The sequence below is a fragment of the Halichoerus grypus genome, chromosome X, assembly GCF_964656455.1.
Source record: "Halichoerus grypus chromosome X, mHalGry1.hap1.1, whole genome shotgun sequence".
Lineage (NCBI taxonomy): Eukaryota > Metazoa > Chordata > Mammalia > Carnivora > Phocidae > Halichoerus > Halichoerus grypus.
In genome coordinates, this window is record NC_135727.1 from 114,110,372 (window position 1) to 114,124,517 (window position 14,146).

General features: G+C 40.4%; 1 protein-coding gene across 1 annotated transcript in view; it reads right to left on the bottom strand.

Moving 5' to 3' along the window:
* Nucleotides 1-493: 493 nt before the first annotated feature.
* The window catches only part of PHEX (phosphate regulating endopeptidase X-linked), a 196,964-nt gene continuing 183,311 nt past the window's right edge, over nt 494-14,146 (bottom strand). The window contains exons 20-23 of the mRNA XM_078064050.1: nt 11,687-11,752; nt 10,591-10,695; nt 6,414-6,490; nt 494-3,880 (exon numbers count right to left, since the gene is read on the bottom strand). Coding sequence (XP_077920176.1) covers nt 3,778-3,880; nt 6,414-6,490; nt 10,591-10,695; nt 11,687-11,752 — 351 coding nt within the window. The 3' untranslated portion in view covers nt 494-3,777. The remainder of the gene's footprint in view (nt 3,881-6,413; nt 6,491-10,590; nt 10,696-11,686; nt 11,753-14,146) is intronic.

The following is a 14,146-nucleotide window of genomic DNA, read 5'->3' on the forward strand; positions in this document are numbered from 1 at the left end:
ATACAGCTAGTTCCATGATATAAATAGAACAGGTGTTCAGTTATGGTGTGCTGAGTGACTATAGATGGACTAGATTGTTAAAGAAAGGTGAGAGCACATAGAGATCCCTTGGTCTGATACTAACTGTAATGTTCACTGTCACTTTGGTAAGACCAGCCCTATAGTGGCTGATAATTCCCTCAGAAGCCTCCCTTCTCCTCACTAGGAATATTATTGCATAAGCAATAAGCCACATCTGCTGACTTATATTCTGGAAGGAAATACAATGACCACCTTGCAAATCTCTCATTGTCTACAAAGTTACTGCATTCAAATCCCACTTTCCTAAACCAAGAAACCTAGTCTACTAGAGTGCTTTGTGTACTTTTTGGGCAAACAGTACAGTCTAAAACAGAAGCGAATGTGTTAACAGATACAATATAGTATTTTTTAAGAGACAGTAAAACATACATACACACATACATACATAAAAATAAAAAGAGAGGAAACAGAAAATCTTCAACTTTTTTATTGTCCTTAAAATGACTGTTCACATTGTTCCACAAGTAGGAGAAGAAAATACAATGACTGTTTAGATATAAAACACATAATGCAAGAACACCTTTCTTCAAACCAGTGTTGCTGCATGAATGTTGCTGCATGAAAAATCATATTCTTCCTTAACTTAATATGCAACTGAGATGTTATGTTAAAAATATCAGGGAAGAAGCCCATCAAATGCTAAGTGATTACAGAAATACTAAGAGGATAAATGTATTTAGAAATGGGGTAATCTAAGGGATGAAGGTTAATGCAGAGGTCAGCAGCCCACAGAACAAAGACTCTGCCTTTCCTGATTCTGGGATACTCGACAAAGCAATTTCAAACCTCTCTCCACTTCTCTGGCATGAGCATAATCCGTGTGGCAAGCCATCATTCCTTGTTGCTTTTTAGTGATGCTCCAGGGCTAAAGAAGATAAAATTTATGTGCTATGCTTTAAGCTCCATTGAGGAAAGGCACTGAATAAACTTCAGGATAATTTACGAATCCTGAGCTTGCATCAGTCATGTCCAAGTCCATCTCATAAAAGGAAAAAAGGGAAATAGGAGGCCAATGCTGTGTGGCTGGTGAAAAGCTGAACAAACTTTGGGCAATGGTGATAAGCTCAAATAATAGCACTTTATATACATAAAATCCTTGACTAATCTGGGAGAATTTTCAAAAAAAAAAAAAACCCCTAACTCCTTCCAACACCCAGACAATAGTCCATTGGCAGAACATCTGGTATATGAATCAGAAAAGTATGTGACAGCAGTCCTAGTCTGTGATCCAGTATCTAATTTCCTTTTGACTTACCATAATTATTTTTGTAAAACTTTATGGCTCTACTCCAATGGATGTGCTTAGCCAGGATTGCCCAAATCCTGTCTTCTCTTCAGCAACATATTCTTAGGCCAGCTTCTCCCTACTTTTTTACCTTTCCTTCCACTTGTGTTTTACCTTCTTCCCTCTACCACTTACGCAGTGTCTGCTTCCTTTAGCGATCTGTATCGAAGAAAAGGAACAATGGAGAGTGTCGTCTGAAAATTTAAACAATGAGCATGTATTTGGATATCCAATCCTACCGGAAATTTGTTCTAGCTAGTATTGAGGATTTGGTATCGCTGCTTTGGGGTTATTTTGTTTTAATAATGGCCATCGTATCTACAATTTTCAGGATAACTGACATATCAAGGAAAGTTAATCAGGACAAGGCAGCCACATTGCTTAGAAATTGTAGGGCCCCAGCTGATCAACCAGCTGTCCTCAATCAATGACTGACTGACGGATGCCCATTTCCAAAGTCTTAATCCTATGCTTTTATCAAACACTTTCTCTGACCTGCAGGAATGTGTTTATTGGGAGTTTAAAAAGAGAAATCTAGAAGGAAACTGCTATCCATAAAAGCGTAAGAAACCTCAGCTGATTTTAAATGTCCAAGTACCGGGATAAAACAAGGAGCATCTTGTATGTCTAAACCAAATCAGAATGATTCCTCCAGAGAAAAGGCATGTACTCTCCTAGCAGCCCTACCCTAATTCCCCTTGTTTTTAAAAATATGAACTAAGGTCACATTAAGCCTTAGTTAAAAGGAGGAAAAAGTAGCTGCCCTTCAGAAGTTCATTCATTCGGAGAGGAGGAGGTCAAGGGGGAAATCACTCTCCTCTAAAGCAGTGTAACTGTTTTCCTCATGATGGAGCCCCTGCATTTTTCTCCCTTCAGAAGTTCCCACGGTTTCGAAAAGACATGGCACACACTTACATTTAAAAAATAAAAAGGACAACAAATCACAGGGGTGCAAAATGGCCTCCCATGGTTGGTCTGAATTTGTCCTTTTGCTTTTGAGATTTTCCTATTGGCCAAAACTGCATACACAATGAGTAACGCAAAGGGGTGACAGCTATTTTAAGAAACTGGAAATGCCAGTTTAAGGCCATCACAATTTTATCCTACACACACACACACACACACACACACACACACTAATAAGAGATGGAGTTCCCTTGAAAGCATAAAGTCCTGAGGATCAAAAACTTAGTCCTGCTCTTCCTTACAGGCTATTTAGAAGGCCTGGACAGTGAAAATTACGTTTCTTTGGACTATGCAGGGAATTCTAAATTTAATCAATAAATTCTAAAATGTCTTCAATCAAGAAATTTTTCAAAAAGCTTTTTTCAAAGAGAGGTAACATTAACTGAGGCAAAACCCAAGGGTACTTTGCACCCACCCCTCAATGTGGTATTTGTTGCTTTGTGCTAAAGGAGAACGGAAGCCGTAACGTCCCTAACGGAGAATCAGAAAATCATCTTCTCAATGCCTGCTCATTTCAGAATCAAAAAAGTGCTCATATATGAGGGTAATAAGACAAGTAAGAATCGGACTAAAGAAAAGTGTCCGGCAGACAGACATAATCACTGAGGCTTGGGCAAAAGAGATCAAATGGTGGAGATTTCATCTCTTTGTGTCCCCACTGTTACGTGACAAGGAGTTGTGACTTCTTCTGGGCCTTAAAGACACATCTTTTTTTTCTTTTTTCTATTTGATAAACTGAAATCCTTTCTCAAGTAGCCTTTTGGCCAGCTTTGTTCATGCTGACTGGAACAGGGCAATCAGCGACGTCAGATATAAGCTGCGAGATGCATTTTCATCCCAACAGACTTCCAAACTGAAGGCAAAAATTTCAGCAGAAACTGTAAAATGAAGCTTCAACACATTTCTAACTTAACTACCATAGAGTTAATAAACGCTGGGGATGACAATACATAAAGCCTAGCACCGTGTTCTATAGAGAGGTAAGACCTACCAGGTATTCCAGGAACATGTCTTCATCATTGAGGGTTACACATTTAATAGACAGAATTTTTTTTCTGGATACATTCTACTTAGGCCCCCTGCGAAGCTGTGGCTTAGAACGGTATCTACCATCTAGCTGTTTACACACTAAAAATGGACAAGAGCAACAATTCAGCGGATAATGTTTTAACAAAAGGGGCCTAGAGATTTATTTTTGTTAGTTTGGTTTTGTAAAGACATACTGGGATCCCTTCTCGGATTCCATTTTTTTGAGCCCTACAATTTGAATATAGTGTTTAGATCCAACCAACACCCAAATAAGGAAGATGCGCTAAAAACAGGAGTCCTGTGGGGCGGGGCAGGGCGGGGCGGGGAATATAGGCTGAAAGCAGTGGCGATGAGCACTCCGTGTGGCCTCTACTAGTACTGCATGGCTCTCGGGCCGGCATACACCAGCGGCCCAGCTACCAGAGTCGGCAGGAGTCCAGGCCTCTGTTCATCGTGGAATTCAGTGGACAGTTAAAGGCTTTCTGGAATTCTTCGAAGTTGCTAACTGCACCATTGACCCTGGAAAAGATATGTCACAGCTCATGTCATTTAATTCTTCCATCTCAACAGGTTCTGGATAAAACTGTAGCAGCATATTGCTCACAGGGATGTTGCATTCGTTTCATCTGTTTACAGGGGAGACGACTGAAGCCCAAATGGGAGAAATAAATTTCCAAAGAAATTCACAGAGCTGAGACTAGAACCAGCATCTCCTGAATGCCAGGCAAATGCTCTTATTAATCTTCCCAATACCCTCAAATTCCTATAAACTGTAGGATTTACAGTTTCTATAAATCATGTATATGACTGTATAGTCCTATAAATTTAGATTCCTATAAATTGTTAGATTTACCAATACTTAGGCTTTCTATTTTTTTAACCTTTATGGGAGGTATAACTGATACAAAGTGTTCAAGTGTATATACCCATGTTACTACCACCCAGAACAAGACATGGGATATTTCCAGCACCTAGAAGGCTCCACCGTGTGCCCTACCAGTGGAACTTCCAAGGATAACTACTAGTCTGACCTCTATCACCATAGATTAGTTTTGCCTGTTTTTGAACTTCGTATCAATGGAATCACACAGTATGCACTCTGTTGTTCCTGGCTTCTTTCACTCAATATTATTATGTCTGTAAGATTCATCCCTGTCGTTGCTACCTAAGACCTCATCCGACCTACAAAAACACTTCCACTTAATTCCCATTATGCTTGAAGGTTCATATTTACCTAGAATTTGGTCCACACAACAAACTAATGAATGGTGTCTACTCGTTATTGCGTTATTGATGAGGACTGTTTTACTGGAGTTAGTTCCAAAATCTGGTGTCCTTGCAAGTTCCCTGACTGCAGTAAAGACCGTGGATTCCTACTCAGCACTTTGGTTGGCAGTGGTATTTCCATTGTGTGATTTCTGCTGTACTCAAAATCTATAGTTACTGCAGACATCACTAACAAGCCAGCAAAAACTGCCCCCTCATCTATTTCTTACTCAACTGCATATTCAAAGGGTTGACTAGAGACTCAGCGTTCTTAGTTACTATTTCTTCCCTAATGACTCTGTCACCTATGGGCATGTGAAGGAATATACTGGCTTGTATTCAAACCTCTTGTGTTTTAGCTGGGATATATGAGTAGGGATGCATATTTCATAGTGTGATTCACCCTGGGCAAATGTTAAAGAGAATTTAGCTGATAATTAGTAAGTATACTCTGCAAATTATCAGCTAAAATCCAACATTACAGGTAACTAGTTAGTAAAAGGAAATTAGTTTCTAAAATCTTATCTGTTAAGTAATTAATCTACTGTGTGGTTTCTATCTGCACCATTCATCGGTGGGAGCATATTTTAGTTCATTAGAGACTGTCAGCATTTTTTGACAGTTTAGCCCAGTGGGAGAGAATTTTCTAACACTGTGATTAGATTTTTATGGTACTCGGTAATTTAGAGTCAGTTTCTGAAGCATTTCTAAAGCAAGGTTTTAGGAATAAGATTTTTAAATATAGGAGAAATTTTAGATGATCTTCCTACACTGTGCTGATGGATTCATTTAAACATTAAACATAAAGATATCCAGATATAACATGCTCTAAGGAAAGAATCAATCAATAAAAATTACTATAGTTTCTTATATATCTCATTATAATTCTCTGACCCCAACTATAGAAAATCTCCCTCAAACTGGGCTAGAAACCTAGCACTGGTAAGTACACTAACCTTAATTTTATTTTTACTTGTTATTTTGTACATTCTAACAATTAAACAAGATTATAATTCACAATCCCTTTCCCTTCATTTGAAGCAACTGTTTCAAAAAATGATTCAAACTGAAAACCAAACCATAGCGCTTTGACTTCAGATATGAATTCTAATAGCTAAATATCACCATACATCCTCTTTTGTGTTCAGAGCTATTTGGGAAGCGGGCATTCATTCATGTCTGCCAGTTCGCTGTGTGAAAGAACAAGAGGCATTTAACAGGATATTCTAGAACACAAAATACACCAGAGCTCTGTGTGTTTTAAGGCACAGTATGTAAGCTCCCATCGTTGTCTAAGGAAAGAGACATTTTTGGCCCCCACACACAAAAAAGTAGGTGGTTGGATAGATCAAATACTTCAGTTTACTGAGCACCCATGGTGCTCATGGCACCCCTGGACTGGGGCCTTTCAAAAACTGGAAGATAATAAATGGGAATTAATACTAAAGCTTTGATTTGGATTCTAAAGTACCTTTGGAGTCTTGTACTATCTCATGGATCTCTTGATATAGCACTGGACCAGAGGCATGCATCAGTGCTTACCAGAGACAGTTTTTGTTTTTTGTTTTTTTTAGAGAATTCTGACTAAACTAGCTTCCTACTGTGAAAGAAAAGGTGCTCAGTTTCTGTTTGGCCAGATATTTCTGTCCGCAAAATGGAGATATCGCTGTTCACAATACAGGCTTTTGTTCCGATCTCCCATTTGGTATAGCACAGGGATGGCTGAGTCGGGGAGGAGGTGGGAGACGCACACTTAAAAATGAGGGTCACCAATTTGCCCATTTACCTAAACTGAGGGGGGCTGTGAGCACCAATTTGGATTTGTTCTCGGGCAGCTTCTGGTCTGTAGGAATTACACCTCACCTAGAAGAGAAAAGCACGCCAATAATTATGTTTCCTTCCCAATTACACTTTCTACCACCTTAACTGCTCCAAATTATACTGAAGAGTAATTCTAGACTCAGTGGATGACAAACAGTTTTAGTAGATCAGATAAAACCTTCATCAGTGGCAACATCTATTATTCTAATCCCCAGAGTAGAAGGTTTTATTGTGTGCATAATTCCACAATTTGAGTAAATTAGGATGGTTTCCAGACAAATTTCTTAAATCAAGAGAACAGTGTATATGCTCAGGAATCGGCCAATGTATCAATTGAAATAATATAATGCTTGGAAGAGCCCTTATCAAATTCAGTCATACTCCAACAGGAAAAAATGAACCCATCATTCATTACTGAGTATGGTCGTGGGATGTATTTTGCATCCTAAGTGCCTTGCTTGCGTCACCCCTAGTCAAGGCCTTGGATAGGAAGACACTTCTCCATAGACTATGAAGTTAGGCAAAGCTCTATGACTTGCTCTGATCCATTAAATGTGAGCAGAAGTGATAGACGGCACACCCTTGTGGAAGCTTTAAAAACCTAGCATAAGTTTTAAGCATCTTAAGAGCAATTTAAGATGCCACATGAAGGTCCACTGTACATTTCCTCATATCACTTTCCTACTCTGATGGTGAACATGTAAGCACGTGTTGAGATCAAGACTCCAAAACCCAAGTCCCTGAGTAATAACTATGAGTAGAGCACCACTCTCAACCCACACTAGACGGGGAGCATGAACACAAAAGAAACTGTCTTTGTATTGTTTGCTTCTGCACTGTAACCTACTCGATCCTGACTTGCAATGTGTCTGGAAACATGATATAGTCTTGAAGTACGAAAAGAACTAGGAGACATGAAATGATGGGGTGCATTCCAAGTGCAGGAGAAAATGGAAGCAAAGACCTGAGAGAGAAAAAAAAAAAAAAAAAAAGCGAGACATTTAGTGTAGCTGGACTGTGTGGTGCATAATGGGCAGCAATGGGAGACCAGGGGAGAGAGAGGATGGTGCCAGACTTCTGAAGTCTTGAACAACAAGTTAAAGAATTTAAACTATATTTAAACATTGTTTGTGAGCAAGAAAATGATAAAATCATGTTTTTAAAAGAATTATCTGGCAGGGGTGCATAGTACTAAGAGGAAATTAGAGATCAGTTTGAAGAGTATTTATGGGCCTCAGAAAGGTTTCCGATGAGTGGCCACTAAATAAGTATAAACAGGAATGAAGAGAAGTAGAAGGATGAGGAGAATATCCGAGGAAAAAAATTAACAGGTCACAGAAACTACAGGGACACAGGAAGCAGAAAAGATGATATGATGTTATTGCTTTTGATGAAGATAAACAGTCCGAATGTGGCTGTGAAGACATTTTCGTAATGTGATTCCTTAATTTCCTCAGAAGCTAGCTAAATTGAAGTTGTTTCTGACATTCCCCATTACCTCATTTTTTCTTGTGCTATTTCTTCTTATATTCTTACATCATTATATGGTATTGTTCTAGTACTGTCTTTGCTTCATAAATCATTTAAGAGACCTCTGAAAACACATTATGGTTGTTACTGTTTTCCTAGAATCTTCTCAGGAGGGAAAATAACTTTACTCCCTATAGGCAGACTTCTTCCAATGTGCAAAAGACTGAAAATCTCCTCCTTCTGTCAGTAGGAAAACCTCCAAGATAAATTTCTCATTAGTAACATAAAATAGCTTTCCATTTTTTCCTAAGTCTCTTTAGTTTAAAATAAATCAGATATGCTTTGGAATTTTATTTGAAGGCATTTCAAAAATTACAAAGGTAATATTGCTACCAGTTAGTTTACTTTATGCACAAAAAGATATGGTGGACTAGGATGTAAATAAGATGGACTTTAATTAAGTAAGTTAACAACCAAAGGAAGAACCAGTGGATATTGTACTTTGTCCTCTTGATCAAGGGTCAGCAAACTTTTTCTGTAGAAGGGCAGACATTAAATATTTTAGGCTTTGCACACCAGAAGATCTCTGTTTCAACTACTCAATTCTGCCACTGTAGCACAAAACCAGCCACCCACAACACAAAGGAAAGACCTTGGCTGTTTTCCAACAAAAGAGTTTTTACAAAAATGGACAGCAGACCATATTTGGCCCATGGGTCCTAGTTTGCCAGCCCTGCTCTAGAAAATTCTAACTGTATTGTGTGTGCTTATTTGAGATATCTGACCCAGTCCTGATTCCCCCCTCTCAAAAAAAAAGTCTCCTTAACGGAACTGTTACCTAGTCTTATCCCTTTTAAGCAATTCATCTAAAAATGTCAAGCATCTTCAATATACCCAGCATCTTTGCTGGGTGCTATGGAGATACATAAGAAATAGAAGGATCCAGAAGATTAGCTATGAAGATAAAACTAAAAGTCCTCAACATTTTGAGAACAATTAAGGACTCAACTGCATAGTAATGAAGAGAAGTGTAAAGGAGTTGGAGATTCAAAAAAAAGAGAGAAAAAGAGAACTAGAGTCCTTGGGGAAGTTTGTGGAAAATGTGGAGGAGGTGGGACTCGACATGGAGCCTGAAAGATAAAGACAGGATTAAATCGTCTGAGGGAGAGGAGTATGAAGGAGGTCACATTATGGAAGGAAAATCCAAAGCAAAGCCCCAGGGACAGTAACAGGCCTAACACTGCGGGGTGGCCATGAGGACGCCTGCCTGGCTAAGGGTGAGCGTGGTAGAGCCTCAGAGCTGGTTGCGTAGAGGGGGATAAGACTGGACAGAATGATGAGAGCCAGCTGCATGTGTTTGGCCTCCATGTGGTAGGCACTTGGGAGTCACTGCAGTTCCCTGAGCAGGTCAGTAATGAAATAAAAGTGCTGTTTCACAGGGGCATGTAAGATAGTGGTGGAAAGATGCCAAAGGCAGAAAAACGTGCCTTAAGGCTGTTGGGATAATCCAGAATAGGAGAGATCAAGGGCTATTCTACAGAGGATGAGATAGAGGGTAATGGGGAGAAAAAGAGGATGAATCTAAAGAGAAGTTAAAAGGATGAAACATCTAGCTTTGGGAACCCATGTCATAAAAACGAGGATAGACAAATCAAGTAAGAGCGAAGAATCTAGATTTTCTAACCAGGAAAACCCAAAGAATGGGGTGTGTTGATAGCAACAGGAAAACAAAAAAGGGAGGTCATTTTGGTGACTCCAGTTTTGCTGATGTCATGTTGATAAATGATCACTAATTTAGTGTTGCCATGTCAGCTTTAAGAAATAAAAGATCCCAGAAAGGTGAGAATCCTTTAGCCAGGCTCAACCAAAGAAGATGTGGGAAGGAAAGAGCTTACTGAGGAGCCAATGCAAAGACTGAGCAAAAGAAGGCTGTGCTGGTAACAACCGTGGTCTTACAGATACACATTTGCCCACTGTGAAGCCATGGGTTAGAACCTTCATCAACCCATCCCTGCCTGCTTTGAAAATGAGGCCTACACGTTTGTGACATAAGCCAGGGCAATAACCAATAGCAACCAAGAACTGGCGCTTGCCTCATTAGCCAGAGACCTGAACTGAGAATTGTGTCTCTTTTAGTACACATCTTTCACTTTCTGCTCAGAAAGTCCATCAAACTCACAAAAGGGTGAGATGACTTTCCTTGCTTTTGTTGTTGTTTTCAGCTCTAGCAGTCTTCACATACACATCTGACGGTGGAGAACATAGCTTTAAGGGTCCCCCACAGGTTGAAAGTGGTGAGATACAGTCAGCCAATGAGGCAAAAAAAAAAGAAAGGAGAAATGCAGCAAAACGCAGAGCCACAAAAGCCAAAGAAGGAATCACTAGAAATGGTTATAAAGTGTAGTGCATACATTAAGAAGTCAGCATATATTAAAGAAATACCAAGTGGGTTATGATAGGCTGGTAACCCACTTGACAACACCAATAAACTCTAACTCAATCAGTTAATTAATTACGTCCCATAGAACACTAAGAAGGTGAAATTTACCCTGAAAATAAACAGCAAGATAACATTTCAGCTAAAATCAAAGATATACCACTAAACTTTTGACCATGGGAGCAAGCCAAAGTCCCACATTTCATCTTTGATGCCCCTTCCTTGGCCTACTCACATGAGCATAACTCAGGAAGAAGAGCTGGTTGTTGGTGAAGATGATGCCTGGTAGGAGAGGCTCCTCAACTCCCTGCCTCTTGTCATTTATCCATTTCCTGTAGGCCTGATGAGAGAAGCAGAATGGATGATCCTCTGCAATGGTGGCCTTCCTCTTTTCTCACCCAGGGCAGAGATCCTAAATATATCCTCCACCATGTACCAGCCTGTCAAGTTTTCCTTTAACAAAACCAGCCCCTGGAAATGCCAAACATTGTTGTGTTGCTTAACAGGAGGCAGGTTCACCTGCAAAAAGACCTTACACTCAATAGATACCAGGGCAGCTGGGCCAAAGCATTCACATGTTAAATAACTCCTCCTCCCCCCAAAATCTATTCTTTCTCTGACACAATGGCAAGGACTATGGAAATAAATTTGGGGGTCAACATATTGGTGCCAAATTTTTATTTTTTCAAATAAAAGGGAAAACTGTCATCTTCAATCACCATCACTTTATAAAATATATGTTAACCAGAAGACAGGAAGGATGTAACCTCAGAATAACAGCCTGGTCTTTACATTAAATGCATTTACCTCTAAGAACATCTTTCCACATCGTCTTCACATTTCTTGTTTAACCAAGGACCAGTGGATGATGAAAACATTATTACGGACTCTTACCTGGCCCACTATATGAGAACCACTAGCCTCTGGCCACAATTTAGAAGTTTGGTATTTTAAGAGAAAATTGCAAGAAGAGCTAGAAAGACAGTGTACTCAAGGAAAACTCATATGAACGTAGCCCTGAGAGATTTCTGTAGCATGCTTTGATATTATTGTGAATGCATCTACTGAAAACTATCCTTTAAATACGTGATTCTTAACAACAATTATTCTTCTTTAGGGTGACTTTACACCCCCCCAAAAAAAAGAAACGCAGCTGTATTCATATAGAGTAGGACAGAGTCAACGTGGAAATATAATTCTATTCACAGAAATTCACAGAATTGACAGAAATCTAACTCCTCAAGAATATGTCTATAGAGTAAACTGACATGCACCCATGTGGCATTCTATAGTTTAATTTTAAAAATCACAGCAAATGTTGCAGTGCATACCCTAAAAGCTTCCCGCAGACCTCCATTATCAGCAATATTTTCTCCCAGGGTCCTCTTTCCCTTCACCTAACAGAAAGAAAAAGAAAAAAAGAGTGTTTCACAGCCAACTATCATTCAGCAAGAGGCTTAAATGTGATAGCTAGAGAAAGTACCATATTTTAAAGAGCAAATTATGTTCAATAAATCACAGGTAGTCATAATATATTGTGAGATGGCAAACTAACTCCAGCAAGGTGCTCCTGAATATAATAATTTCTATTTTATTATGCTACGCATTTCTTTCTCACCCACCTCTGTATTCTTACCAATTTAGCCAGCCCCGATAAAATGTTAACAAATTCTGAGTGACTCTGGTTTAATGGAGAAAAAGTAGAAATGTCAATACACAGATTACTTTCTCTGATTAATTCATATCATCTGAGTATTCTTTTCAGTGTGCTCGTGTTTCCAAACATTTACGATCCACACAGGAACAAAACTTCACCAACCATCACCATTTTACCTTCAGCGACGTCCATGAAAAATTAAAAGGAGAGTAGTTCTCATGGGGGACAAAACTCAAACAGAAGTCGTGCAGGCCACAAGGTCAAGGCTTGCAACGGGTAGGATAACCAGCCAAGCGTGGTGAAGTAATTCCTCCACACATTTGAAGATTGTTTCCGAAATCCCTAAATAGGCCAGGACAAAAAATACTCCAAACCAATAGAGCCCACAAGCCAGGATCCAACCTGCCCCTTGTTTTTGTACAGGCTACAAGGTGAAACTGGACTTTACATGGCTCAGTGGGTGGGGGGGAAAAGCGAAAGAAGGGGAACATTTTGTGGCATGTGAAAATTACACGAAGTTCAAATTCAGTGTCCATAACTAGGGTTTTACTGGCACGCAGCCATGCCCATTTGTGGACGTACTGTCCGCAGCAACTCTCCTGCTAGAGTGGCAGAGCTGAGTAGCAGCCACGGAGACCCGTGGCCCGCAAAACCACAATTACTTCCTGTAATTACCCTTTGCAGACAAAGTTTGTCAATCCCTGCCCAAGGGGCAGAATAATGCCCCACCCACCCACCCAAGATGTCTAGATCCTAAATTCCTGGAACCCATGCAAATGTTATCTTATGTGGCAAAAGGAACTTTTAAAATATGATTACGTAAAGGATCCTGAGACATTAGCCTGCATTAGCCAGGTGGGTCCAGTGTAACTAGAAGGGTCCGTATTAAGTAGAGGAAAAGGGGGTCAGGAGAGTGTGTCAGAGTGATGCAATGTGAGCTGTGACCAGCCACTGCTGGCTTTGAAGAAAGAAGGGGCCAGGAGCCAAGGAATGTGGCCAGCCTCTGAAAGCGAGGAACAGCGACGCAACAGATCCTCCCCTAGAGCAGCTAGAAGGAAAAGCAGCTCTGCTTACATCTTGGCTTGAGCCCACTGAGACCCGAGTGTGACATACAGAAATGCAGAACAGGGTTTGTGTTCTTTCAGGTCATTAAGTTTGTGGTGATCTGTGACAGCAGTAACCGGAAACGTGGACACCCTGCTCTCAACTTTAGAGCCATGGATCCTACCCACTCTTCACGTCTAAGCTAGGCCAATCACCCAGGTATCAAGCAATCGCAATGGATAAAAACAACTCTTCAGACAACATTTATTTCTGTAATCACCCAGGACCCTCCTAGCTTCGGTTCTCCAAAGTTCCCACTCCTGCTCTTACATAGATGCTTTCTTTTATGACAGTCCTCCGAGGTAAGTGTTGTTACCACCACCTTGCTTAACGCACAGGGAAAGAAGAGCTCAGAGTGTGTAGCACAGGTCTTTGGTGTCGCACCAGATCCCTGTTTCTACCGGGACTGCGCACCCATTCTTACAACTGCTCCTAGCTCAAAAAGGTTAAGCTTAGCTTAGCAGAGTCGCCTCACCTGAAGTTTCCCGGCAGGTGATGTCCTACCTCTCAGGAACTGACTGATGTGCACTCAGAACTGCCTAGCCCCTTACCCCAGGCTGAACAATTTCTGTGGTGCGATTCAGGCCCCAGAACCTTCTACGGGATCAGGCTGAGACAAAACTCCTGAAGCCAACATGTTTTCTCGTATATGTTTCTCCTGAAACCAACCACCATCTTATAGGTTTCTCCTGAAACTACTTCCTAAATAAGTCCCTTACCTAAGAAACCCCTTCTTGGGCTTTGCTTCCAGGGAACCTGACCTAAAACAGTGATTAAAGGAACTACCCACATTTCACAGGGATTCAAACCCAAGCAGTTTGTCACCAGAGTCTTTGCTTCATAATATGCTACCTTCTCAAGTCACAACTGCTCTTGATTCTGGTGCTTCTGTTTATATCTACTCATGCTTGAATTTAATCTCCTTCCTTGTTCCTCTAAGCTTTATCAAAATCGGAGGTTTGGGGAGTAGCCTTCCCCCTCTGGCTCCTCCCACTCTAGACCACCTCAGCAGACCATATGGCCGTAGGTT